The sequence below is a fragment of the Pleurodeles waltl genome, chromosome 7 (genome assembly GCF_031143425.1).
Source record: "Pleurodeles waltl isolate 20211129_DDA chromosome 7, aPleWal1.hap1.20221129, whole genome shotgun sequence".
NCBI classification, from domain to species: Eukaryota; Metazoa; Chordata; class Amphibia; order Caudata; family Salamandridae; genus Pleurodeles; species Pleurodeles waltl.
In genome coordinates, this window is record NC_090446.1 from 1,497,863,415 (window position 1) to 1,497,888,800 (window position 25,386).

Genomic DNA, 25,386 nt, shown 5'->3' on the forward strand with positions numbered 1-25,386 from the left:
CCCAGACGATTACCATTCAACAAATGAACTAAAGGTTTATGACCTGTGAACACCTCACACCTATTGCCCCAAATATAGGTTCTAAATTTCTCAACTGCCCACACACAAGCTAGGGCCTCTCTTTCGATGGTGCTGTAATGTTTCTCCGCCTCCGATAACATCCTAGACGCAAAAGCAACAGTATTTTCACCGCCATTCACCCACTGGCCAAACACAGCTCCAATTCCAATTAAACTGGCGTCTACCATGACAAACGGATTACCCTCAGGATCAAAGGGTTGTAATGCAAGAGCATTGATAACTAAATCCTTAACCCTATCGAATGTAGAATTTAAATAATTTGTCCATTCAAATTTAGTTCCTTTTTTAAGTAATGATCTAAGAGGTTGCACTTCCATGGCATACCCCGGAACAAATCTAGCATAATATTCACAAAGCCCCAAGAAGGATTTTAACGCATCTTTGTCAGAGGGTGGACATGCCTTTCTAACCGCATCCACATTGCTAAATTTAGGTCTGATTCCCTCACCAGAAATGACATGACCAAGATATTCTACCTCATTGACAAACAATTTACACTTCCCAGGCTTTACTGTCATGCCCTTTTCCCTAAGGATACTTAAAACCTTTTTTTTAATTTCTAGATGTTCTTTCTCTGACACTGTGTATATCAAAATGTCGTCTTGGAAAGCCAAGACCTGAGGCAAGTCAGCAAATAGATCGTCCATCAACTTTTGAAAAACGCTTGCTGCTGAAGCCAGACCAAAAGGCAAGCGTAAATATTTGAATACTCCAAACAGAGTTACAAAAGTGGTTATTTCTTGAGAAACTTCACTCAACGGAATTTGGTGGTACGCAGAGTGAAGGTCTAAGGTTGAAAATACTTTGGATGTACCCAGACTCGTAATCATTTCTTGAATACGTGGAAGAGGATGACTATCTATGACAATGTTTTGGTTAACCGATCTCAAGTCAACACATAGTCTCAACTCGCCGTTTTGTTTCTTGGTAATTACAATGGGTGATACCCATTCTGAGGCATCTGCAGGAGTGATTATCCCTTGAGATTGATGCTTATGTAATAAGGATTTCAAATCTGCTCTTACACTCAGGGGTATGGGTCTCACCTTATGCACAACGGGAGTTGCACCTTTCTTGAGTTTAATACTATGCTCATAGCCCAGAACTTTCCCAATTTGGTCTTTGAAAACTTCTGGAAACAAATCAATAATGCTTTGCGTAGTGTCTTTAGATATGCATACATTGGCTACCGAGTCTGATAGTAATAAATCAGGTAAATCCCCTAAAATCACAGGAACATCATGGCCAGGACGCAATATTATTCCCAAACGTGCTAAATCCTTCCAGCCCACAATGTTACGCCCTTTGACAGCAACATAAACTTTCGTTACAATGGATCTACCCAGACATTGTAGATCGGACACAAAATAACCCAAAAGGTTAATGTCTTGTTCCCCAAATGCTTTAGGAGCAACATCAGGATATTGTAAGTCGATAGAACCTCTCCACAAGTTAAAAAACGAGTGATCTGCCAAGATCGTATTGGGGGCTCCTGAATCAGCCAAAACAGGAATGGTTTGAGAACGAATCACTACATCACACACAGCCCCTTTAATAACTTTCTCAGTTTTCTCACCCTGACCAACCAGAAAGTCAATGGTTAATAACATATTAGAAAATTTATTAGAAGACTGAGCAATTTCTTCATCAACATCAACACTGTTGATCTTAACCTTACTACAAGAGCCTCTATTTAAGGGTTGTGACTGGCACACAGCTTGAAAATGCCCCACTTTTCGACAATTATTCCATTTTTTGCCATGTGCCGGACACGAAGTGTCATTACCAATTTGAAATTTTGGGCCACAACGGAAACACAGTTTTGAGTACTTAACCCCTTTAGTCTTTGCCTGATTGGTCAGTTTATTATGAATGGCACAAACATCCTCTTTGTCACTAATAAGATCAACAGTGCTGTTCTGACTAGCTAAAACTTTGGAAGTATTTATGGACCTTTCAATCCCTTTGGCCAAAACCAACACTTTATCCAAGGTTGGATTATAACATGACAGAAGTCTTTCTTGAATCTTTTTGTGAAAACAATGAAACACAAACTGATCCCTAATATAAATATCAATATTTGCACCAAATTCACATTTAGCGGCTAAGACTCTCAGATTAGCGATATACTCCTCAATTGATTCATCACTCATTTGTTTGCGCATGGCAAAATTAAACCTTTCTAGTAGTACATCAGAGTCTCCAGAATAATGTTTTGCCATACGTTCTTTCGCTTCAATATAGCAGTTCCATAATGCGTCGCCTGCAGCAGGAGATGAAATAGCAGGTAGATTATCAAATATTCTTTGAGCTGCAATTCCAAGATGGTTAAATAATAAAGCCTTCTTTCTGTTAGGAGAAAAATCCACAGCATCAATGGCTGCCAGATAGTTTTCAAAAATGCGGATCCATTCAGCCCATTTAATGACAGGTTTACCTGCTTTCTGTAGAAATACTGGTGGTTGTACAATATTTTGATTGGATGCCATTATAAATTTGAATAAAAATTAAACAAATGTATATATAACAATGTAATATAAAATAATAGAACACAGTTGCCAAGGCAAAGCCTGAAGAACCACGTAGGGGTGCGTGCACCAACACGAAGAATCCGTTTTCCAAAAAGACGCTAGCAGCTCCAGCTTAAACAAAGCTACGTCTTTAAAGTATCACGAGAAATCCGTTACCAATGGCAACAACAAAACATTCCTGCGTAGCGCGGTGAGTCGTGAGTAAACGGCCACCAAGGTAACTTTAAAAACTTCTCCGCATGACGCGTGTAGAGCACGAGGATTGCATCACCATAGTAACCATGGCCTTCACAGTAACGTAAAGCGTAAGGCCTGTCCAAATAAAGAAAATAATGTGCCCCTCCTACTCACACCTTCCAGCGTAGCCAATAGCTTTGCAAGTCTCTTCTTGGAGATTTCCCTTTTTTCACCAAAGATGAAAAGACGCCGGAACACCGGACACCAAAAGGCAGCAACTTCCCGATGGGTCCCGTTTTTTTTTGGGGGGGCGAACACCACTCCTGGTACCAAATATGTAGCAGGACACTTGGAAACAAACGAAACCGGGGTATCAAAATAAGTTGGTGCATTTCTTTCATCGTAAAAAAGGACCCACGCACGTAGTTGCCTCTCCGTCCAAAGTCTGGAATAACGGCTCACTCGGACTCGAGCCCACCGCACTCCAGAACCCAGAGGGTAAGCCAATGAAACAAACGTTCCATTGAAGCCACGCGCGTGAGTGAAAACATACAAGAAGAAATTACATATACATATTACACCGGGTATGGACAAATACGTGGAAGATGTGTAAGGAATAGCATTGAGTGCACGTACAGTGACAAGTCACATGTGTTGTTGGAAACGAAGATTAGTTCACAAAGAATACCGGAGAGAGCATGGGAGCGGGTGGCTATTGATATCTGTGGGCCGTTTCAATGTTTGGGTTGTCAGGAGAGGTTTGCAATAGTCATGATGGACTATTATTATAAGTGGCCTGAGGTGGCATTTATGAGGGAAGTGAAGGCAAGTAATCTAATTCCATTTTGTGAAGAAATATTTAGAAGGGAAGGGTGTCCAGGCGAAATGGTCAGCGACAATGGACCACAGTTCACTTCGGGTGAATTTATGAGTTTTCTCAAGAGATGGGGAATTAAACATTGTAGGACACCAGTATACCACCCGAGAGGTAATGGCATGATCGAGAGATTTAATCGAGTGTTGGGAGAAAGTCTGCAGCTGGCGTTGTACAAAAACGTCTGGTGGAAGTCTCAGATTAGGGATATGCTATGGAATTACAGAACAACACCTCATAGTGTGACAGGCGAAGCTCCATTTTTATTGTTGAAGGGAAGGAAGCCATGCACAATGGCAGTACCGGCATGGATGGGAAGTCATAAAGAAATGGTGGTTAATCATGAGCAGGTCAGAAAAAGGGTAAAGACGTATCAACAACAATATGAATCGAGACATAACAGTAAGATCATAAGGAAACAAAAAATACATGAGAAGGGCGAATGGGTGAGAGTAATGGTAGGTGGTGCGACAAAAAAAGGAGAATCCAAGTTATCGGAGCCGAAGAGGGTGTTAGATGTAAAAGGAAACTGTGTTAAGCTGTCAGATGGTAACCTGTGGAATGCAAGAAGGATTGTGGGGTGTTCGGAAGTGGAAGTAAATGTTTGGCTACAAAGGAAGAAAAGTGCGAATGAGTTTATCCCATTCAAGGAAGTGAAAGGGAATGGGATACAGATGGATGACAGGGAAGAGGAAGATGGAGTACAGGTGGAGAAGGAGAGAAAGGTGTACAGGAGATCGAGTGTCAGAGTGAAGGAGCCGTTGAGATTACTTAAAGATTTTGTATGTGGATAGTAGTGTATGTAATTGATATTATAATGACATGTATAAGGAATATTTTAGCATTAGGTTTAAGATATGGAAAGTATGTTAGCATTAGGTTTAGATATGTGGTATTACTTAGGTTTAAAATAAAATATAGTTAGTAAGTGTTCTCAAATATGTTATAGGATTGGGGATGTGTTGTATTGTGGAATGTAAACTGGGTTCCAACTCTCTCCAGGCGACGAGATTCTGGAATGCGGGGTCGTGGAGAAGGAAGGGGGTTGGAGACAGAGGCAGCCGGAACGGGGTCGTCGTATAATAAATACATATTTTGGACTGTGAAACGAGCCTTACCGAGTAATTTGTGAACCCAAAAGTTGGGACGCGTTATCACACACTTTGTATAGAATTAGATATTGGATGTGTTTCTTATTGTGTTGACCTGTGAAAAGTGCTGGATAACGACACAGAATCCACAGCCTAACCTGTCTATTGCGGTATGCAGACTGCACCCCCCAATTCACATAAATGCCCTTGCTTGCCACATAATTCATACAGTTCAGCCGCATATTTCTGTCCTCCTTTGGCTCATAATTCCACTGCCTGTAAATATCTATCAAGCCGGGCATGTGCAATCCAATTTAGGCGGTGCCTCTCCTTAGTTAAACTGTCTGACTCCTCTGTAAGGAGGCTATCTTGACAGACACGAAAAAGTGGCCTTAAACTAACATCACGCGCGTCTGCGTCGATAAAGAATGAGAAAAGCCCAAACGGTCTGAAAAGAAGTCGGTGAGCCATGTCTCTTGGTCTGAAACCTGATCCCGTCCGGCATGATCTTCGCAGTGTTCAGATAAGAAGTTAGCTGTAAACTATTAAAAACAGAAAGAGTGAAGGAGGGCGCGGCGCGCAGTGCCGGCGAGCGCAAGCTTGGCATCCTCCCTGCCAAGGAAGTCGGGACTTCCGCTCCCCCGGCCTGCCGGTGATCTGGAGGGGGTGGCACGCACATGGGCCGAGGGGGCTGGCCCGTGTTTACAACATGCCTTCCTGCTGCCCGGGCCAAGGCAGCGCACACGGAGATGCAGGCCAAAGGCGAGGCCACTGAGGTGACCATCCTGCGCCCCGGCAGCAACGCGCAGCGCCATGGCGCGCCCAACGACAACCTGCGCAAGTTGCGCCGGCGCCAGGCGCTGGTGGAGGAGAAGAAGTCGCTGGCCGCCTGCAGCCTGGTGCTGGCGCTGCTGGGCATCTTGCTTATGGTACTGCACACCGAGCTGCTGTGGTTCGGGCACTGCCAGGTGAGCGGCGCACTTTACTCCCCTGTCTTTCGAAATTGAAATATCACATTTTATACAAGGACCGACAAGGCGCCTGGAGGCGGTTCAGTGCGCCCGGGCCTGAACCTAAATGCGATATAGTCACAACTAGACTTTGTAGGTTTTCCCAGATTTGCTGAACATAATGACCGCGACAGAAAGCGTGAACTAGTGTCTGTCCTGCAGCGCACACATGCTCTGGATGACGTTCCTAGGCGCTCCGCGGCAGCCACCTGTTCGCTAGCTTTAAGGCGCTTTACTTATGCGCGCGCTTCACAGAAAGGCACATGTGGAACGTAGCAAAGAGGACTCAGGGAATCATTGGAGCTGATCTGACTGACCACCTAGTATCAGCCCCATGCCCGGCACCTTAAACGTAGTCTAGGACTTCCAAAAGCGCCACACTGGTAACAGGACACTGAGGAACATAGCAGGGGTATCTGTAAAGTGCACGCTCGCCACAAGGGGCTGGCGTTACTGGGCGCTGGTTGATGCTGCCGAACTGAACCGATACTCATTTTATCACCTTCGGGAGGATGAAAGACTGAGCAGACCTGCCAAAATCCAAACCTGTTAAGGGGGACGCTTAAATTGTAGCAGTTGTCCAGAGCTTCAGTTTCTGTCTCAGCCTAACCCATTTAATCTTTCCCTCTGGCCCTCTTATAGCCTTTGCTTTGCTATTCTTTTCTTCACGTCATTTTCCTCGTATGCACATTTTTCCTCTTAATTTCTTTCTTTTTTCACGTTTCCTTTTTCGCCCTCCCTTATTACCAAATCACTTTTCATGTTTTATTTCTTTTTGCTCCCTTTCTATTCTTCCTCCCTTCACTTGCTTCTTTCCGTCTTCCCCTAAGTTTTCTCCCTTTTTAACTCCCTTCACTCTCCCTTTGGCGTATTTCTTGTCCCGTTCTTATTTACATTTCAACTTTAATTTCTGTGTTTCTTTTTCTTTCTTTTCCGGCTTTCTTCCCAAGCTCCCTTCTTTTGTTCATTCGCCCTTTCTTTCAAATAGCGTTCTTATATAAATGTTCTTCTGTCTTTCTCACTTTTCGTGCGTCACTGCACCTTACTTCGTTTGTCCATTCTTTCTTTTTCGTTCCTTTTTTGACTGTTTTCTATTGCCATGAATTCCTTTTTATTTCACGGCCAGTCTTTCTCCGTTTGTACCCACTCACCGTTTCTGCATTATGCAGCCCTTGTCACCTGACTCCCCTTGCGGGTCAGACGGCGCACACTCATACACGTGCAAAACAGGGTCCATTTCATTGCATAATATACACATTTTAACACTAGGGCAGAATGGCGTCAGCACTGTGTGAAAACTTTGTACACGATAATTGTCAAAAACCCATTTATTTGGTTATTTTACGACTGAAACTCCTTCAATGACTGAGTTTGTTGGTTGTGTGGAGGGGTTTGCGTGAGAGTCAACAGTTAGTTGGAGGGATAAGTGAGTGACTGCATGAATGAGTGAGTGCATATTTAATGGGTGAGTGGATGAATAAATAGGTGAGTACACAAGTGGATGCCTGAGTGAATAGATGAGTGCATAAATGGATAAGTCAGCACATGTGTCAATAGCAGATTAAACCACTCCTAGAGGCTGAGGACTCAGCAGCTATGATGGTGCCATACAATACAAAAAAATGCCAATACATAAAGAAATACCGCCTTTAAGCCATTGCAAGCATTAGCCAGCGGGTATGAGCACCTGCACCCGTGTCATTACAAGCGTGTTTGTGCTTGCAGCGTGTACTTAGCTGAGATAGCCTAATACATTCTGGGTGCTGTAATCCCTCCTTGCCTCCACCGAAACAATTAGACAAACACACCTGAAATACATTATTTGTAGGTGAACATTTTAAGATTGGGGCAGTGCCTGTAATCTGCAAGTCTGTCTTCAGTTCATCAGTGATTACAACCACTTTGCCAGTGCAAGCAGAGCTCTAGTGTTCACCACTGTGCCCACAGCCCATAATATGCCAGGATTTGCCACCATCATGCCTACTGGGATTCACCCTTTCATTCAGTATTTCTTGATGTGCCTTTAGATTTGAACAGCTGTCAGTATTCCGACCTGCATGTTTCAATTTGTCGCATGATTCAGTAATCTTACCGTATATGGTTGTCTCTTCGCCATCACTTGATAATCGTGAATGCATGTTTGGATTTGCATAAAGAACTCATGCGTGCCGCATATTTCACCATCACTTCCTAGACTTGGCTCTATTTTCATTAGATTTTTTTGTGTGAAATGTATGAAGCGTGGTGCGTGTCCATTGAACGTTTAGCAAAGTTTAGTCACCAGAAGGGCCTTTTTAAGATTTCAAATGGTGACGTAGAACCTTGTTCGATGTTCCTTAGTTGTCACCACTTAATGCCTGAACACCATGCTATAGGAAGCTTTGAAGGGTCTGTTTCCTGCAGCGAACCAAGGCTTAATTTGTGTTTATTGTTTCCGGTGCTGAGCACCGGCACTTATTTTTGAGGGTTGGAGCTTATTCCTCTGCCTCAAGCATTTGCTGCGAGCAAAAGACACATATGGGAAAGACGAAAACGCGTCAGAAAGGGTAGAAAGCAAAAAGCTGCAAGAGTGATCTGAAGGGGCAAGGAGTGGCTTAAAATGGACTGAAGAGGCCCGAGATGGCTTCAGGATTACGCTGCCTCAGTATTCCGCGCTCGTACATTTAAATGCAGCAGCCGCGTTTTTAAGAGGAGTGCTGTGGGCACCGGCACGTTTTTATTTACAAATTAAGCACTGCAGCGAACCATCTCGTTTTTTCGGCTTTCAGGTTAGGGTTGGGTTCCATAGCCTGAGGCTGTGAACTGCAAAGGCCCGGCTTCTGGTTTTCAGCAGCTGGAGGGACCGCTGAGTGATGATGTGAGTCAGCAGTGAATGTGGTGGATCCCTGGTTATGTAGTGGGCGAGGGCGCCAAGAAGCGGGTACCTTCACTTTCACCCAGTGAGCTCCGTGGACAATGCGCTTGACCTTAACCTTGCCCTTCGCGTACACCGGGGGCCCTTTGAAGGGCAGCCCAGGCCCGTTCTACAGGTTCAGGAGCATTCTCTACAGATTCGGCGACCTTTGCCAAGTGTCTGTGAATATTAATGGGGCCCTTGAGCAGGTGACAATACAGTCGTCAAGGCGCACCATGATCGATGCTCTCGGGTACTCCACGCTTTACTGCCTAGGAGAAGGAATGCGAGAATTTTTCACTGGGATGAGAGGTGCCTATTAACCATTTTAACCGGTTCTGGGGAGGCGCGGCCTGCAGGGAATGGTTTTACATTTTTTAAATACCCTGCTCATCTCGGCACTGCTGCCGCACTCTGGATTACTTTTGGGGGTTCGCAGAGCCGACCCTGTTCAACGTCTTTATCCCCCCTCTAGCTGGCCTTATCGAGTCTTTTTGCTTTAAGGTCCTCTTTCCTTCAGCTGGTTCTCTCTGTTGTTCGAAAGCCAGGCTGTCTGAGGGCTGCACGGAGTTTATCCGGGGGTTTGAGGGTATAAAAGCGAGTTACACGTATTGCAATTCGAATAAAACAGAGATCTTATTTTTTGTTTAGAACAAAGAGAATTGGTTTACAAACTGTTGGCATGAATCCCTTCCTTCCCCACCACAACCCATTACAGTGGTCAGAAATCTGGGAGTAAAACTGGGTTGTGAGCCTTCTTTTAGGCCTCATGTAATGTAGGTGGTTGGCAAGTGTATAGCGTTGCTGTAATCCTTAAGAAATAATACTTGGACGTACTGCCTACATCATCACGTAAAACCGTGGCAGGTGCCTTCGTCATAATGAGGCTGGACTTTGTTGTCAACATTCTCTTCCTTGGCCTTTAAGATAGGTTGATCAGCAGGCCATAGGTAGTTCATAATGCTGCGGGTCAGGTCATTTAAAAAATCCCCAAATCGACACTACCTTAAATCCCTTTATTGGCTACTTGTGAAAAAAGCAATATCCTGTTTAGTGCTCTTCTTTGACTACAGAAACGCCCTCTACGTCGGACTCCCCGCCGAGCTCCTCCACCGCCTCCAGAACATTCAGAATGCAGCCGCAGTCGTCCTACGCCTCCCCAGAAGGGCCCACATCACCCCACCTCAGAGAGCTACACTGGGTGCAGGTGCACAAGAGGTGCAAATTCAAGGTCCTCACCATCGCATACAAAGCCCTCCACAAGATCGTACCCAAGCTTATCAACCACAGACCCTCCTTCCACCAGGCTACCAGGGTGCCTCCTCGCTCTCGGTTCTGAGAATCTGCCGCAGCGGAGGTCACTCCTTGTCCTACCTCGCCACCAAGTCCTGGGACGACCCCCCACTTCCACCTGCGCACATCGCACACCCTCATCGACTTCAGAAAAAAGCCAAATACATGGCTGTCTGAGGAGTAGCCACTGACACACAAAAATCCTCCCAAAGCACCTCGATACCCCCAGGGGCGATAAGCCGTGCTTTACAAATCCATTGATTGATTGATTCTTTTCGTCCGTCATGCGTTTTACAGGTCTGTGCTCGAATATCTTTCAGATCATACCCTACACTACAGGCCTATCAGAACTCACAGATCATCTGATGCCTTGCTGGCACATATGTCCAGGTTAAATCACACTAGATCTGGGTGCGGCTCTTTCTCTGTTTTTGGCGTTAAGGAGAGAAAGCTACTTCCTGGCAATTTGCATTGCATCAGCAGTGATACTCTGTTTTGGAAACATCTAAAAACAAGACTATCGGTTATTGTATGGTATTTCACATTTATATAGGGCTTACTACACGTATGTGGCATGTTAAAGGGCTTGCCTACATGGATAGCACGCTACACCCGGTAGGTTATTTGTCTGTAAGTGTGTTGTCTTTGTGTTGATCCTGTGTGGGAAGGTTTTCCATGTTGAGCATAAGGACCCCAAGGTACGGTTATCTTGTCATGGGATGCAGCGCTTAGCACTGTGTTGGATGTCTATTCAGAGATGTTGTATTTAAAGTTTATGGTCCTGAGAAGGCATAGATTAAAGGGAGGAGTGGTGGAGACATCTGCTGAAGTGAGGTTTATTAATATCATCCTAAATCTGACTGTCATTATGAGATGCCAAGAAAAGGCCATAGTATGTTGCTAGTCGGGACTTGCCGAGTTGGAATTAATTAGAGTCACCCATTGGCCATTGGTATATGGCAGATTTCTTTAGTTATACCGTGCCTGTTCAGTTGGTGATGGGTGGTTTATCGCTGTGGACTGGTACAATAATAGGTGATGGATAGGGCCCTTAGCAGTTTTGTTTTTGGGGAGTGTAAGAGTTTCAAGGGGTAAAAGGGAATTATAAAGCAGCCTGTATAAACTACAATCAACTGTCTGACTGCTGAGCGTTATGGTGTTATTTTTAGCATGTTATATATTGTATTATAATTGCATTATACAGCACTTAGTACCCCGGATGAGATATTGTTGTGCCTTTAGGCTGGGCAGCACGTTGCTCCAGGTACCAGGGTTAGTGTTATATTTTGTGGGTTATTGGCATTAGTCTTGTGCTCTGTTGGAACATTCACGTGCCTTTACTCCAGTTTCTATGCTGGATAGGACACAAGCGGTGGTCTGTAACCAATTTGTCTCTAAACCGTTTTCTTTACCTTGTGATGTTCCACATGGATCTTCATTAAGCCCCACACTTTTGGATTTGTATGTCTCCCCTCTGGCATCTTTGAATAGGCCTTTCAAACTCCATTCTGTCATATGCAGATGCCACTCAAATCTTTATCACAATCAGCAATGAAATCCAGTCTACTGCTAGAGACTTCCACAACTGTATGTAGGAAGTTGGAAAGTGGAAAAGACAGGTTTCTTGTTCCAGTGTTAATAATCTTATGATACTAAAGAGCTGTTTTCTTTTTCTTCACCTGGGCTCACTCAAGACAGTGGTGGTGGCTATGATTTCCTCCCACTCAGACTACTGCAATTCCCTCTATTTGGGGATTAACCAGCAATCATTGAATATATTGCAGGTAAAAACACAGCTGCATACCTTATACTTAATATCCTTAAGCATCTGTCAAGCTCCAAGGAATTATCTCATCTTAACTGGCTTCCTGTTAGAAACAGGACCATGTTAAGGTTGTCTGTCTTGCTCACAAATGTCTTTGTAACAGAGGCTCGGAATTTATCAGGCATAAGGTTTGCTGGAGTTCTCCCAAAAAGCTTCTGCGGGTTTGGCGAAGGGTAATACTAATTTCAAAACTTTTTGGAGATGTACCTAGATTCTAAGGCCAGGGGAGAGCTTCCCTCCTCTTTGAACATGGTAATAATAACATTTTGTTTGTAGCCAGGGAGGGACACCATTGTGATGGGTTTAAATCAACATTTATCCATGTTAAGTCTAGATTATGACATTTTTGACAAGCTATTGGCAAGTATATAAGCTCTATTGTTGCTGGGACTCATTCATCCTTAGCAGTCGGGATTCATGATGGGGAGAAACCCATCCCCTAACATTAGAGGCTTAGAATGCTTTATCATTTGGTGGAAAATCCACTGCTGGGTGGAGCATATTCAGCTGTCACAGAAGTTGATATGGAAATGGCATATGATACGTTGATTTGGAGTTCGTTGCAACTGATGCTCGAAGAGGCGAGATCCGGAGCCAGGTTAAGAAAGTGAGTTATGCTAACATATTTCAAGCCAACGACAAGGATATGGCCAGGATCTAATGGTGGGTTCAGACCTGCTAACTCACACGGTGCCAACGTGTGACACACAATATGGGTTCCCTGCACATGGTCACCTGGTGAGGAGCTGATATCACACAGTGGCATGGAAAACAAGCTGAAAATCACATAAACAGTGGATTTCCGGGTTGTTTTCATAGGCTATTAACTTATGACATCCATTAAGGGGTGTGAAAACACCCCAAGTCATTGGCACCAGCCTCAGCAAGCTTTTCTTCTTTTTCTTTGGAGGAGGTGGTTTGGGTCAGGGCTGGGGCAAAACTGCCTTTTAGGTACTTCTCGGCATGAGGCCTCGTCCCATCCAAGGCCCCGCCCCTTACTCACAAAGTGATTTTTCAAATTTTAGTTGGAAGGTCTATGGATTTGTGTCTGATGCATGCGAGGTGGTAAAGAGGACAAGACAGGGATGCCCCGTGTTTCCGTTGGTATCACAATGGCTATTGATCCTACGGCGGCTACCATTAGGTGGGAAGAGCGAGAAAGAGGGGTGACCCTACACAGCTACACAGATTTGCTTTTGCTATATCCTGATGTGTTAATACATTTAATAAATCCAACTGTAGACCTGCTGGTGGTCCATTAACACAGAGAGATTTTAAGTTATGTTTGGACTAAAACCAAATATCAGAAATCCTGGTTGCTCCATCGGAGACCTATGGAGCCTACGGGAGAAGTGGCTACTCCTGACCTGCCACTGAAATGGTCCCTGGGGACCTAGGTACCTAGGGATTCAAGTTTATCATGCACCATGAAACATTCTGGGGGAAAACTCAGCAAGATGTTATCTGCTGCAAGGCAATCAGTGCAGGTAATATATCCGAGGGCTGGGAGACAAAGGGGGCCATTACAACCTCGGCGGTCTGCCTTGCAGACCGCCGAGGTAGCGGGAGCCAGAATACCGTCAGTGCTGGCGGTGTGGCTGGCTCCCTATTATGACTTTTCCGCTGGCCCAGCGGAAAAGTCACATCAACATTGCCGCCGGCTCGTAATAGAGCCGGCGGCAATGCTGATGTGCAGTGGGTGCAGTAGCACCCGTCGCGCATTTCACTGCCCGAAATTCGAGCAGTGAAATGCGCGACGGGGCTCTGCCTGGGGGCCCCTGCACTGCCCATGCCAAGTGCATGGGCAGTGCAGGGGCCCCCAGGGGCCCCCTGAGTCCCCTTACCGGCAGCCTCTTCCTGGCGGTGCAAACCGCCAGAAACAGGCTGGCGGTAGGAGAGTCATAATCCCCAGGGCAGCGCTGCCCTGGTGGATTATCACCGCCGGGGCTAAAGTGGCGGGATACCGCCAGCCCCGGCGGTGCGTAGCGCCACGGTCCAAATACGGCAGGAGGCACCGCCAGCCTGTTGGCGGTGCTCCCGTCGTTTTTGCCCTGGCGGTCAAAGACCGCCAGGGTCATAATGACCACCAGAGTACCCTCAGGTTCTTGGAGACGGCTTGGTACTGTTGGATACAGTGCTTTATTTGGACTAACACAAAAGAAGCATGTGCCTCAGAGAGCCCCTTATTGATACATCCACAATTGATTAATGTAGGATCAACTGCCGGGAAAGCTTATTGGGAGGAAGCTGGGGTTACCCCACTGGGAGATGTGTGCGTTAATCATAAGCTCATTATTTTTGAGGAGTTGTGACAAAGTACACAATTCTCAGTGAGTCAATTCCTACTATTCGTGTCATTGCTGAGATACTTGGTATCCACTTGGAAACAGGGAGGTAAGGAGACAGCCCCCATGACATGCTGCAAAGCGTGTTTACACATGGGGATTCTAGGAGAGCTATAACACTGTTGTATCAAAGCTTAATTACACAATCTAAGGTAGATATCTCCCCTATAAAGGAGCATGGGAAAGAGATATTGAGTCGGAACTCGCTTCCAAAGAGTACTCTCAAATATCCTTGAATGTTTTCAGAAATGCTCAATTTTAGTTCATACAGTATTAGATACTATACAGGGTGTATATGACACCTAGGAGGCTGTACAGGATCTTCCCAAAGGTGCCACATTGTTGTCCCAGACGTCGCCGTCCTAGTGTGGACATAGTACATATGTTCAGGAGTTGCTCAGATCTCAAAGGTTACTATTATCTTGAAACCCAAGACGGATGAGAGACTGCCTTTAGATGGCAAGCTTGGAATTAAATCAGGGTATCAAAGCACTTCAGGGAGGAATTTATGGGCCTGCATAACCTGTATTTAAAAAAAAAATTTTTTATTGCAATTTACAAGTAAACAGTCCTTCAGAAACAAACCAGAAAAAAGGCAAGCGTCTGCTGTCCGGTTAATAATTGCAGACTTCTGTGCCAAACATAACATAATATGGATGCTATCCAACATCCAAAAATACCCCCTGGGGAACTTGCCCTGCAAGACTGCAAATAAATAAAGGAGCCACAGCAGAAAAAGAGACCAACTGCCGTAAGGGAGGCATAAACCGAGCAAAGTTACCCTCAAAGAGCAACCTCAGTGATCTATAAATGTCAACTTCAAGGTAACAAATGGAGGCATGTTCCTCACAAAGTCCTAGCATGGCAGTGAAAGTGTGGTCCTCCTCTGAGCCAGGTCACAGTGGGTAGGCACATGACTTATGCCAGTTAACCTCCAGGCCAGACAGATGCCTGAATGCCAACAAGACCACCAATGCACCCTTCAGGTCTGGAAGCCCACCCTGCATATACAGCACTATGTCATCTGCATAAAACAAGATACATAAATGATCTTCAGATACCTGCAATTCCTGATAGTGTCCACTTTGTGGAACCGTCATTGAGAATGGCTCTTGAGCCAGCTAAAATAACAGAGGATACGGGGGCAGCCCTGTTGAGTGCCTCGCTCCACTGTGCATGCTGCTGATATAAGCGACCCATTCCAGACTCTTGCCATCTGCTGAGTATACAATATCATAGTTCATATAACAAATGTGACTCCAAACCCCATCCTAACTAAGGTATCATATAAAAACTCCCAGCACAGGGAATCAAATGCTTTCTGAATATCAAAAGACAGTGCCAGGGCATCCGGTGAGAGTTTCCTGAATTCCCAGTATGGGATTCAGCTGGCTAATATTAGGCAGGGTACTACGGGTGGGTACAAAAACCTGTCTGATCAGAATTAATCAAGTTGCCCACATGGGGCAAGATCCTGTTCACCAGGGTTTTATAATATGCATTTATCACAGAAGGGGGGCAGTAGGAGTCCACAAACAGCAGATCCTTGTCTTTCTTCGGTAGAGACACAATTGTGGTCTCACCCAGAGAGGGTGGAAACAATCCTAGCTATCGCACTTTGTTTAAAACTTCCAATAACTTAGGGGCAATGGAAGAAGAGTAAGTAGAATAGAATTCTATGGACAACCTGGCGAACCCAGGACCTTACCCTGGGCCATCACCTTGATTGCCCCCGCCCCCCAGGGGTGTTGAATTTAATATATTATCTACTTGTCCATAGGACAAGTAGCTTCATAAATCTACTTGTCCTGTAAAAAAAATCCACTTGTCTCCTTAGTGCCAAGTAGTGCAGCAACACATTATGGCAACACTCTCTTTTTATGAGAGCTGCGATAATAGTGTCTCTGATTATGCCAGGGCTCATACTATAGTAGATTTTAATTCTAGCAATTCCCTTATTTTGCCACCTTTCCACAGCTCTTTATACTATGGCTGGAGGCAGCGGTAAGCTATAGTTTCAGGGTTAGAATACACTTTTGAGTCTGTGTAAACCTACTATCTTTCACTTTATAGGGGGGTTCATCAGCTCTTCTCTAATCTTTCCCCAAACTGAGAAAGGCTGACATTTTACTTCTTACAAGGGGCAGAAGTAACATTTCTTCCAAGGTTGGTAAAAAAGTGGTTTGAGGAAAAGTGAACTTGTAAACGTTCAACTGATTTTCACATGAGCAAATATACACATGCGTATCTGCATTTGCTAAAAAGCAATTCACACATTTTCTAGGAGTACGATTTCCTGGCCTACTTCTATAAATTTTTGTGAATTTGTGAAAAACATAAATCTACACTAATGCAAGGACATAGGCCATGGGTGCACTTTTTGACTTTATTTAAGAATTGGGCCAATAATTAGGTCTTGGGTAGCCAAGACCTTTTATTTTTATTACAATTCTGTCTCTTTCTCTTTCTGTCTATAGGTTGGCTTCACTGTGAGTGACAGCACACAAGGACTATATTGGCACGCAAAGTAGTTTTGTTCAGTGCGTGGGATTACTGTGGCAATGTATGCTTTTTGAGACAAAAAAACATTATGAGTTTTTGACAATGTTTATTATAACGGCGAGGGCCTGGCAGGTCTCACAACCATAACGTTTTATAAAAACCATGTCAAAACAAGACATGCATTGACAAAACCAAAAACCTGACTACCAATGTCAGATCTATCAGTAGTTTAACAAAACCCTTTTTTCCTAGTTGCATTTTTTTGTTAACATTTTATGTTGAAAGCAAAAGACTCATCAATCTTGCTTTCAAGCTTCTGCAAATATTAGCATCGAATCAGAGAGCATCCTGGGAGTGTTATACGTAGCCTCATATTGTTAAACTTTGTAAATGTGAGTATACAATTTTATACTGGAACCACTGAAAGCAGTGCAGTGCGAGCTAACAGCAATTCCTTAGAGCGCGCATCCCAATATTAAAGGCTTTGCATTCACGAACCATAAGCACAAGTTACTTACCTTCTGTAATGCTTTTTCTGGAGTATACAGTATCTTCCTCACATTTTGAATAATCCCAATGCACCAGTATTCAATGGAATTTGTTTCTTTTTAGCTCTCCACATTGATGAGGATGTCACAGTGGAACGGCTCGGCACATGACTCCGTCTGACGTCATCAGAGTCTTAAGAAGTCCTCGCCGGCATGCTAACATCAGTTTCACCCACTTTTTTACCGTGTCTGTGAGGCAAACATGTGAACACCAACATAACAAGCACAACAAGCGCAAACTCAATACAAGAATTTATATATACATCCATATATAAACACACATTCTGTATGTACCACTTGCCAGAAATACATATATAATATATAGGCATACTTTTGTTCTTGGCATAACCAGACAGGCAACATGGAGGCAGGTGGGATAGTGAGGAATCCACAGGTAGATACTGTCTCCACCAGAAAAAGCGTTACAAAAGGTAAGTAACTTGTTCTTCTGATGGATACATCTACCTGTGGTTCCTCATATTTTGAAAAGAATCCCAAAGCAGTCCTGTACTCGGAGATGGGTGCCTGTCTGGCTATACCAATAAGTCCTGCAGCACAGAATGGGCAAAATGCCCGTCCCTCCTCACTTCCCATTATAAGCAGTAATGTTTTGCAAAAGTGTGGAGGGAAGCCCAAGTTGCTGCCTTACAGATGTCAACAACAGGTACACCTCTAGCAAAAGAAGCAGTAGACTTAGCTCTGGGCGAATGAGCTCTCATACCCTGGGGAGGATCCTTCTTTGCCAGTGCATAACAAATTTTAATGCATAGAATGACCCACTTTGATAGCGTTCTTTTGTGCATGGCCTTCCCCTTCATCTTGCCCACGTAGCCAACGAAGAGCTGATCATCCATTCTATACTCTATCGTCCTATCCACGTAGAAGCTCAATGCTCTCTTTGGATCCACCTTTCCTCCTCCTTAGAGGGATGGGGAGGAGCAGGATTAAAGGACGGAAGGGTGATGGACTGCCCCAAATGAATAGAGTCACCACATTTGGCAGGAAAGCATCCCTGATTCTCAAAACCACCTTATTGGCATGGAAAATGGTAAATGGGGGTTTTACACTTGGAGCTTGCAGCTCACTAACTCAGCCAGCGTGATTATTATGAGAAAAACAGTTTTAAAAGTAAAGAGCCCCAACAAGTAACTATGCAATGGTTCAAACGGTCTACCCTTCAGATATGTTAAAACCAAAATGTAAATCCCACTGAGACATTATAAATGGAATGGGAGGAATCCTATTAGTCAAACCCTTAAGAAACCTTAGAACTAAGAGGACATAAATAAAGAGGTTTGGTCAGGTTAACAAATAAATGCAGACAGTGCAGACAGATAACCCTTCACTGTCGCAACTGCGCAATCCTGTTGTGCCAAGGAGAGAGAAAATTTTAAAACATTGGACAAATGGGCCTTTAAAGGATCAACATGCCTGTCCTCACACCATTTTACAAACTTGGCCCATCCACCAGCATACCAGTTTTGGTGGAGTGTCGCCTCGTCGATCATATAACATCCACCACTTCTGGGGGAGAGAAAAGGAATTCAGATTGGCCCTTTTAATCTCCAGGCATGAAGGTGCAGGCTCTGGAGGTGGGGGTGTAGAACCTGCCTCTGTGACTGAGAGAGGAGGTCTGCCTTGTGAAGGAAACTGAGCGGAGTGCACAGCGAGGGATGAAGAAGGTCTGTGTACCAAACCCTTCTTGGCCAATCCGGGGCTATTAATATGACTTGTGCCCGGATTGGTGAATCTTCCTCAGAACCCAAGGAATCAAGGGTATGAGAGGAAACGAGTAAAGCAGCTGGTTGCTCCAGCTCAACTGAAACACGTCCCCCAATGTTCCCTGCATCAGAAACTGGAGGCTGCAGAAAGACGGGCAGTGCGCGTGCTCGTGAGTGGCAAACAGGTCTATCTGAGGTGTCCCCCATAACTGGAAGATGTGAAAAACCACCTCCAGATGGAGTTGCTACTCGTGGTCAGCTGAAAAGTGCCGGCTGAGATTGTCCCCATGTATGTTGAGAATCCGGCCAAATGGTTTGCTACTATGCAAATCCGATGGTCATGAGCCCAGGACCAGAGCCGTAGAGCCTCTCTGCAGAGAAGATACAACCCTACTCCTCCCTGTTTGTTGATGTACCATATCGCAGTTGTGTTATCTGTCAAGATTTTAACCGACTTACCGCAAATGGAAGGAAGGCCTTGACAGCCAGACGTATCATTTGTAATTCCAACAGATTGATGTGAAACATCTGTTCCTCCAGAGTCCAAACTCCCTTGATTTCCAGATCCCCCAGATGTGCTCCCTACCCTAGAGTGGAAGCATCTGTAATAATTGTGGTCACCAGAGGTAGTAGATAAAAGAGTCTCCCTTGTGATAGGTTTCCGTTCACACTCGACCATCAAAGATCCACTGCAGTGTCTCTGGAGACTGTTATTGACTCCTTGAGATTTCTGTTGTGTTGAAACCAGTGCTTGCGGAGGTACCGCTGGAGAGCCATTATGTGCCAACGTGCGTGAGTGACCAACAGAATACAGGAAGCAAACAGTACGAGCAGGCGTAGGACTTTTAGGACTGGAACAACCGCTCCAACCTCAAACATCGGACTCTTAGCCTGAATGTCCCAGTTCATCTGAGGAGGAGGGTAAGCATGATTCAATGCTGTATCCAGTACTGCCCCTATGAACAGGATGTGCTGAGAGGGCTCCAGGTGAGACTTGGGCACTTTTAACGACAATGCAGCACCAACTCTGGAGACTTGGTGTAGGAAGCTGGCCTGGTGTGTGGTGAGCACCTATGGTGTTATCACCTTATACCAGGTCCAGGTATCCCTTATTAGTGAGGTGTAGGCAGTGTCCAAGAAGCCAGGGCTCTCTAGAGGTAACTATGGATGAGCAGTCAAGACTTATCTAGGAGACATGTAAAGCTTATACAATACCATTATAGTCACACAGCACTTATACACATGAAAGAACCACAGAGCGTTACAAAAATAAATGCACTTTATTATGGTAACACAAATAGTAAAATACTGTATAGGCAATACCCCACTAAAAGGTGAGTAAACACACTATTATATACACATTAGAAGTCAGGAATTTGCTTTGAAAACAATAGAAAACAGTGAAATAGCAGAATAAAATGGAGACCCTAGGGGGAGACCAAACCATATACTAAGTAAGTGGAATGCAAAAGTCAGTCCCCCACCCAAGGAAGTGGAATCTATAGAGGGGAGCTGGAGGAACTAGGAACCCCAAAAGGTAAGTACCAGGGTGCTCTCCAGCGACCAGGAGGGAAGAGGTAAGTACCTGTTTTTTCCCCAAACCCACAGGTAAACTGTGGAAAAGGACTGTGCAAGACCCAAGCAAGACTGGAAGAAACCAAAGTTAGATCCTGACAGAAGAAGACCTGCAAATGAAGGATTCAAGTCCAGTTCGAGTTGGAGTGTATGGTTGGGGCAGAAGCCACTACCCAACCTTCTGTAGTTCCAGGACCAAATCGATGGTGAAGACAAAGAGTCAACTATGCCCCCCTGGAGCCGGAGAGGAGTCCTAGAAGTGATGCAGCCAATGTCCCATGACTGAAGAAGAGTTGCAGTCGGTCAGTAGTGTGGAAAAACCACTAACAAGCCTTGGAAAAGGCAAGAGTTAGGGATAAAGAGTTGCATAGCTGCCGGGGACCAGGAAGGTCCAGGGGGACTCAACCCAGGGAGGGGAGTCACTTGGGACTCCCCTCCCTGGGTTGAGTCCCCCTGGACCTTCCTGGGGAGTTCCAGGTGACCCTCAGCAATGAACAGAGTCAGAAGTCGAGGGTGCAGCCCCGATAGTCAACTCACAGGCAGTAGGCACAGGAGTCGCAGTGAGGCCCTCTCAGCGCCCTGAAGAGGAGTCCCACCTCGCTGGAGCAGCAGGCAGGAGACTGTGCTTTGCAGGGAAGAGTGCTTGAGGCTGGAGCTAAACGGAGCCTAAACATCCTTTGGAAGAAGAGCCACCAAGCCTTGGTAGCTGCAAGAGTTGCAGTGCACAGGGGTACCGTCCTGCAAGGAGAGGCAAGGGCTCACCGTCTCCCAAGTTGGACAGCTGGCAGAGAGGGCTGAGGGGACAACTCCAGACCACCACCTGTGTTGCGGGATCCACGCAGTTTTGCAGGAGAGAATATCGAAGCAGCCAGACGTCATTGTAGTTGGTGCCTGCAGATGCAGGGGAGTGACTCATTTACTCCAAGGGAGATTTCTTCTTGCTTCTTGTGGAGGGTGAAGACTCATCACCCTCAAAGGATGCACAGCCAGGGAAATGTTGCAGTTGCTGGAAGGAGCTGGAGAAACAATGCTGCAAAGCAGAATCGTCGATGGAGTTCCAGATTGTTGGTTCCTGGAGTGTCCAGTTGCAGTCCTGATGGCCAGAAGATGAAGTAAACGATGCAGATAAGTCCTGCTGGAATCTTGCACGTTGAATCTGAAGACCCACCCTGGAGGGAGACCCTAAATAGCCCAGGAATGGGATTGGTCACCTAGCAGGGTGACCACCTATCAGGAGGGGGCTGTGGTGTCACCTTCCTGACCTGGCCACTCAGATGCTCCCAGCGGCCTCTGCCCACCTTGGATTCAAGATGGCAAAATCAAGTGGCCACCTGGAGGAACTCTGAGCTCCAACCCTCGGGTGGTGATGGACAGGGGAGTGGTTACTCTCCTTTCCATTCTCCAGTTTCGCTCCAGAGCAGGGAACGGGGGTACCTGGACTGGTGCAAACTGGTTTATGCAAGGAGGGCCCCAAATGTGCCCTTCAAAGCATGCCGGTGGTTTGGGGAGGCTACCCCTCCAAAGCCACGTGTGACCTATTTCCAAATTGAGAGGTGTTGCCGCCCTCTCCCAAAGGAAATCCTTTGTCCTGCCTTCCTCTGCTTGATCAGGCTAATCGGCAGGAGGGTAGAAACCTGTCTGTGGGGTGGCAGCAGCATGGGCTGCCCGAAAAACCCCAGAAGACTGGTAGGAGCAATGCTGGGGGTCCTCTAAGGAGCCCCCAGAGTGCATGGAATCATACAACCAATACTGATAGCCGTATTGGGGTATGATTCCAACATGTTTGATACCAATAATGCCTAGGTTTGGAATTACCTTTATGTAGCTGGACATAGGTAGTGACCTGTGCCCAGTACAGGGGTAAAATGGCTTTCCCGCACTTATAAAGCCCAGGAAAATGGATCTGGAGTTCGTTGGGGCACCTCTGCTGATGCAGGGGTGCCCTCACATAAAGGTACTTGCACCCTGCCCTCTGGGCTAGGAGTGCCTGCTATAGGGGTGACTTGCAGTAACCTGGTGCAGTGACCTGTACTGAAAGGGTCCATGCACCTTTTCACGCAGACTGCATTGGCAGGCCTGCAGACAGGTTTTGCATGGGCTCCCATGGGTGGCATAATACATGCTGCAGCCCATGGGGAACCCCTGGTGCCCCAATGCCCTGGGTACCTAGGTACCATATACTAGGGACTTACACAGGGGCACGAGTATGCCAATTGTGCAGTGTAGTATGTCAGGAGCAACCAAATTTAGAGGGAGACAGCACAGTCACTGAGGTCCTGGTAAGCCGGATCCCAGTAAACACAATCAAAACACACTGACAGCAGGCAAAAATTGGGGGTATCCATGTCAAAAAGAGGATACTTTCCTTAACTTGGCTTTGATCAACCAATCGTCCAGGTAAGGAAATGCAGATATTCCCCTCCTTCTGAGATGTGCTGCAACCACTGCCATCACCTTTGTGAAGACTCAGGGGTGCGAAAGTAAGACCAAAAGGAAGGACCGCAAACTGATAGTGATGTGTACCTACCATGAACCGGAGATATTTCCTGTGTGACTGCAGAATAGGGATGTGAAAATACGCATCCCGCATGTTGACAGAAACCATCCAGTCTTCCTTGTCCAGCGGAAGAAGCACCTGGGCTAGGGTCAGTCTCTTGAATTTCTCCTCTTTGAGTAACAAATACAAAATCCTCAGTTCCAGGATGGGCCTCAAAGGACCATCTTTCTTGGGAATCAGGAAATATCTTGAATAACATCCCTGAACCTTTTCCTGCTCCATAACCAACTCCACTGCACTCTTTAAAAGCAGATTTCGCACCTCCTGCTGAAGCAACAACAAATCTTTTGAACAAAAATCATGCTGGGGAGGGAAGAGAGGGGGGAACTCCCAAAAGGGAAGGACATACCCATTTCCTACAGTGCTTAACACCCAAGATTCTGTTATCGACTCCTACTCTTGGAGAAAATAAATTAACCTCCCCCTACAGGCAACACATGCTGACAAAAGGGACGAGAACTACAGCTGTTTTCCTGAAAGGTTCCCAGTGGAGGATGACCTGGAGGAGAAGGAAGGCTGTTGAATGGCACCACAGTGCCTAAGTCTCCCATGACCTCTGTAGGGTTTATAGAGGGGGTTGGCAGACTGTTGACCAGCTGTCCCCATAGCTCTGGCAACAGAGTCTGCTGTATCTAGGCTTGACTGAATGACCTGCTAAGCTGCTGCTTGACTATCCTGCAGCAACTTGTTAAAATGTTCCTGCACATCCTGCAGCAGTTTGAGAACAACCTCCTTGGCCGAGTCCATTAGTGCTTGGATATATCTGCCCAGCACACATGTAGCATTTACCGATTTTAATGCCATGCTACATGATGAAAAGATCTTCTTAGCAGATTGTTCCATACACTTTGATTCCTTATCTGCCGGAGTAGTAGGTAAGGAACCAGGAGCAGACTTTGAAGAACAAGAAGCCTAGACCACCAGACTTTCAGGTGTCGGGTGCTAACTAAGAAACTGACTAAGAAACTGCGGGTCACCTGGTACAGCCCTATATCTCCTAGCAATTACATTCGAAACAGCAGGAATAGACACAGGTTTCCACCACAGATAGAGGACTGGCTCCGACAAAGCCTCATTAAATGGCAGCAGGTGTTCCAGTGTAGCAGAGGAGAAGAGAAGAACCTCAATCAGGATTTTAGACTTCAACTCCGATGTGGGTAAGGGCAAATCCAAAAGTTCAGCTGCCTTCCTGATTACTCCATGATAACTAGTAACCTCTGGAGGTGGAATACCCCCAGGTGATAACAACTCCCACTCCGGTGAAGTGTTCAGTTCTCTAGCCACCGGAATACTTCAAAGCCCTGATAAGGTAAAGGAATCTCTCCTTCCTCAAGGTCTTGCTGCTCTTCCCAGTATTGTTGTTCCTCCAAGATCCTCAAGGCTTCCCTTCTAGATCTTGATGTAGACTCCAGCCGCAGCGTGGATAGCGAGTGTGCTGATGTCAAGGATGTCTCTTGTGGCACCAGTGAAGCCAGAGCCGGCGTCGAGATGTTACTCCAAAAAGGCGTAGAATTACTCAATGCTGGATGAGATTTATCCGACGTCGCTCTCAGTGCCAGCAGCACCGTCATCCCCGAAGGTGATGAAGCTGTGGGAAGAAAAGACATGAAAGGAGCCTGTTTATACGGCGCTGAGAAGCCTCCAAGATTAAAGGCCAAAGGACCAGTGGGGGTCGCAAAGCACACCAGTGGGAGTCATTGCCTTGTTGAAAATGCTAAACATAGCATTTAAGAAAATGGATGGATCCGTCCCAGGAGCCAGAAAAAACAGATATTCCTGTTGAGTCTGGGCCTGACTTGATTCCTGCTCTTCAATCTCCTGGTCTGGTTGAGTAACAGGAGAGAACTACGCTGCAGGACTCACAGGGGATGCCGAGATCTCAACCAAAGACGATGCCAGTGACATCTCAGGCGACTTTGTGGAAGTGATAAGGTGTGACTCATCTCCCAGGTCGAACGGCGTAGAGATTTGGAAGCCGGCGACAAATACCTCAGGCTAGCATCTCAGGAAGAAGGACGGCGAGATCTGTGATGACGATGCTTTTTATGCGACCACGAAGACCTGTGGGACGACGACTCCTCTCTCAGCCTGGATCTTCGACAGTCCCGCTTCTCTTTTTTAGCCTTTGCCAGGAACAGTTTTGCCTCCCTTTCCTTCAGTGCCTTCGGATTTATACTCTGACAAAAAGAGCATCCTCCGACATTGTGGTTGGAACTCAGGCACCAGAGGCAATTTTCATGCGGGTCAGTAACTAACATAGGACCTCCACACTCTCTACCAGGATTAAAGCCTGACTTCTTCAGCAGATACATTCTAATACAAAGAAAACTTGGAAAAGAAGCTCCTTTGGTACAGGGTAACAC

The 25,386-nt window shown here is 45.8% G+C and overlaps 1 protein-coding gene across 2 annotated transcripts in view; it reads left to right on the plus strand.

Moving 5' to 3' along the window:
* The first annotated feature begins 5,329 nt into the window (after positions 1-5,329).
* KCNN4 (potassium calcium-activated channel subfamily N member 4) overlaps positions 5,330-25,386 on the plus strand; it is a 564,485-nt gene continuing 544,428 nt past the window's right edge. For both annotated transcript variants that reach the window (XM_069201258.1, XM_069201257.1), the window contains exon 1: positions 5,330-5,722. In XM_069201258.1, the coding sequence (XP_069057359.1) occupies positions 5,432-5,722 (291 nt within the window). In that variant the 5' untranslated portion in view covers positions 5,330-5,431. The remainder of the gene's footprint in view (positions 5,723-25,386) is intronic.